The following is a 2,500-nucleotide window of genomic DNA, read 5'->3' as shown; positions in this document are numbered from 1 at the left end:
AAATTTTCAGTTTTCCAGATCAAACGCTGCACACGTAATTGATGTTTCGCAGTCCACAACGTAGCAATAGAAGCAGACAATAGAGGCTGCTTTGAGGAATATGATGTAAAAATAAAAAAGGAAAATACAAAACACACCACATGCTGCCGAAAGGACAATTCTGTATTGAGATGAATCGTAAATATTATATTGTAAGTGCCTAACAAACACCTATGGAACCCTAGCAGCAGCAGCAGCAAGTGCATGTTACGAAGATGGGATCGATCGGTTGCACAGCAAAGGCTTAATATTGCACAACGTGTTTTCTTAAACCCCTCATGAGCCCTCGAGCAGAAAAAAATGCACAAACCAACCGTAATTCAACCACTATCCAGTGCTGCTCAGCTGGCGGTCTCGTTACCGAACGTCTGGGGTTTGTGGAGGAGCGTTCCTTATTTTGCTAGCAATCCCGGTTTCTTGTCCAACCCGTTGATAAAAAACATATTGAGATAAAGAATAAAACAAAAACGAAACAAACCAAACAAGATAATGATCAACTGTACATAGAATGATCAGCAAACATACAAATATACTTAAATGTGATATCAAAACAAAGAAGCAGCAAAATGCAATACAAGTCAGCATGCAATGCATCAGTGCACCGTTGCAACTGCTAACTAAAAAAAAAGGCTTCAGGGAACGTCGTGGAACAGAAATGGGCCGTTCGTGGAACGCGAATCCTCCAATGTGGGACGCAAAAAGAAAGGGGCACTCGCCACTCACCTTATGTGCACTACAGCAGCAGAACATGTACTTATCGATTGTATTATAATTAATCATTAACATAGGTATCAATGCCAAGACATAGTAGGGCATTGATGGTTAGACGCATCAGTCACTATCAATTCAATTGATCGTTGCAAGTAACCCGTGTACGCGCACACATTCATGGAGTCCACATCGCACAAGAGAAGGTACGCAGATTCAAGTAGCATTTAGTACGATAAACAGTTACCGCTTCCGGAGCAGCACGCGGTTCTGTAGCGAATCGGCGGTTTAGGCATCGGTGAATAATCGTGTATGTAAAGCAGTACGTTAATTGGTCCATGAAGATTGTTACCCTACAACCGTAGCCGTACTACACACGGTACAGTCAGTCAATCACACAGACACAGAGACAAACACACACATAAAAGCACATGCCCTAGAGCTGATCGCATCCCTCAGTGTTGGGGAGTTGAATTGAGAAACCGAATTGAATTAGTAAGTATGGGAATGTTATCAAAATAGTAAAAAGGATAGAAGAAGCGAGGGAAGGAAAATTTATATTCAAATGATATGCACGAACAGACCAAAACCCCCGGAAGGGGATGGGAGAGCCAGATGCACTCTCTCTCTTGCTCTGGGTGAAGTAGAAAGTTCTTAACAATTATATCGCTCATTATTATCACTATCAACCTATCGAAGTGGAATACGAAGCCTATCGACGATGCGGGAGCATGTTTCAAATAAATAAATAAAAAAAACTCAAATGTTTCCTAACAATTGCTTGTTGCATGTTGTGTGTTTTCTTTTATCTTATCTATTTCGTAAGGGCATTATAGTATACTCACTGATTACATGGTTTTACCTATTTTTCGTCTGCATGTTACATTATGAACAACCGAGGTATTTATGGTACGGTGCGCGGTATTAAGCTAGATGGCCACTGAACTAAAATATGCTATATTACATCGGTTGCTGCTTTGGGTTTTCGGGGCGTTGGCGCTGGAACTGACCAGTTCGATCCTAATACAAATGCAATCTAGCTAAGAAAATCTAACAAACAAAGTGATAGTGTGTTTCGTTGTCCTCTAATACTATAACGTATAGCCTATATAAGACCCAGCTTAATTCCTGTGACAGACGCGTACTCCGGAGAGAATAACTTTACGCTACAACCAGCGCTACACCAACAAAAGGATATGGGATTGGTTCCTTATTTTCGAGATTTTTTTCATGATGAAGACAGGTTCTAGAAACATTCCTCCCTCGTGGAGACTTTCGCTCACTGGTCACCGACCGGAGCCGTCGTATTAAAGCTCAACATTCTTTAGAATCGCACCTGAGCCACTCGGTAGCTCCACGTCTGACGGAGGCACAAACTTGCCAATCACGCGAACGTTTTGCTGATCCTCGGAAAGCTTGAGCATTTCCAGTTTCAGCTTCTCGAGAATGGCGTAGTTCGGTTGATTGATGGCCGCCTTGCTCTGCAGCACGGTAATCTCTTGCTCTTCCTGCTTTTTCTCCTTGTACGATTTCACCGATCGGTTACCGTAAAGGCGGAGCAGAGAGCCCCAGGTTTTGATGTGCGGATGTAGGATTTGCAAGATGGCTTGCGACGCTCGTTGTTTCCCGTCACGCTTATTCTTGCAGACCACCGTGGCCGTATGTTTACCGACCGTCATCGTGAACTCGTTCTTCCGATGCTTCATCGTGTTTACCTCGTAGTTGATGTGTACCTCACCGAGACCAAAGTTAC

General features: G+C 43.0%; 1 protein-coding gene across 1 annotated transcript in view; it reads right to left on the bottom strand.

The window, feature by feature from the left end:
• Positions 1–1,519: 1,519 nt before the first annotated feature.
• Positions 1,520–2,500, bottom strand: part of LOC125949512 (microprocessor complex subunit DGCR8) — a 2,651-nt gene continuing 1,670 nt past the window's right edge. The window contains exon 3 of the mRNA XM_049676631.1: positions 1,520–2,500. This exon is cut by the window's right edge and continues 988 nt beyond it. Within this exon, the coding sequence (XP_049532588.1) occupies positions 2,055–2,500 (446 nt within the window). The 3' untranslated portion in view covers positions 1,520–2,054.

Source organism: Anopheles darlingi, chromosome 2 (genome assembly GCF_943734745.1).
Source record: "Anopheles darlingi chromosome 2, idAnoDarlMG_H_01, whole genome shotgun sequence".
In the NCBI taxonomy this organism is placed as follows: Eukaryota; Metazoa; Arthropoda; class Insecta; order Diptera; family Culicidae; genus Anopheles; species Anopheles darlingi.
Note: the sequence above shows the minus strand (reverse complement) of the source record. Positions and strands in the feature narration are given on the sequence as shown.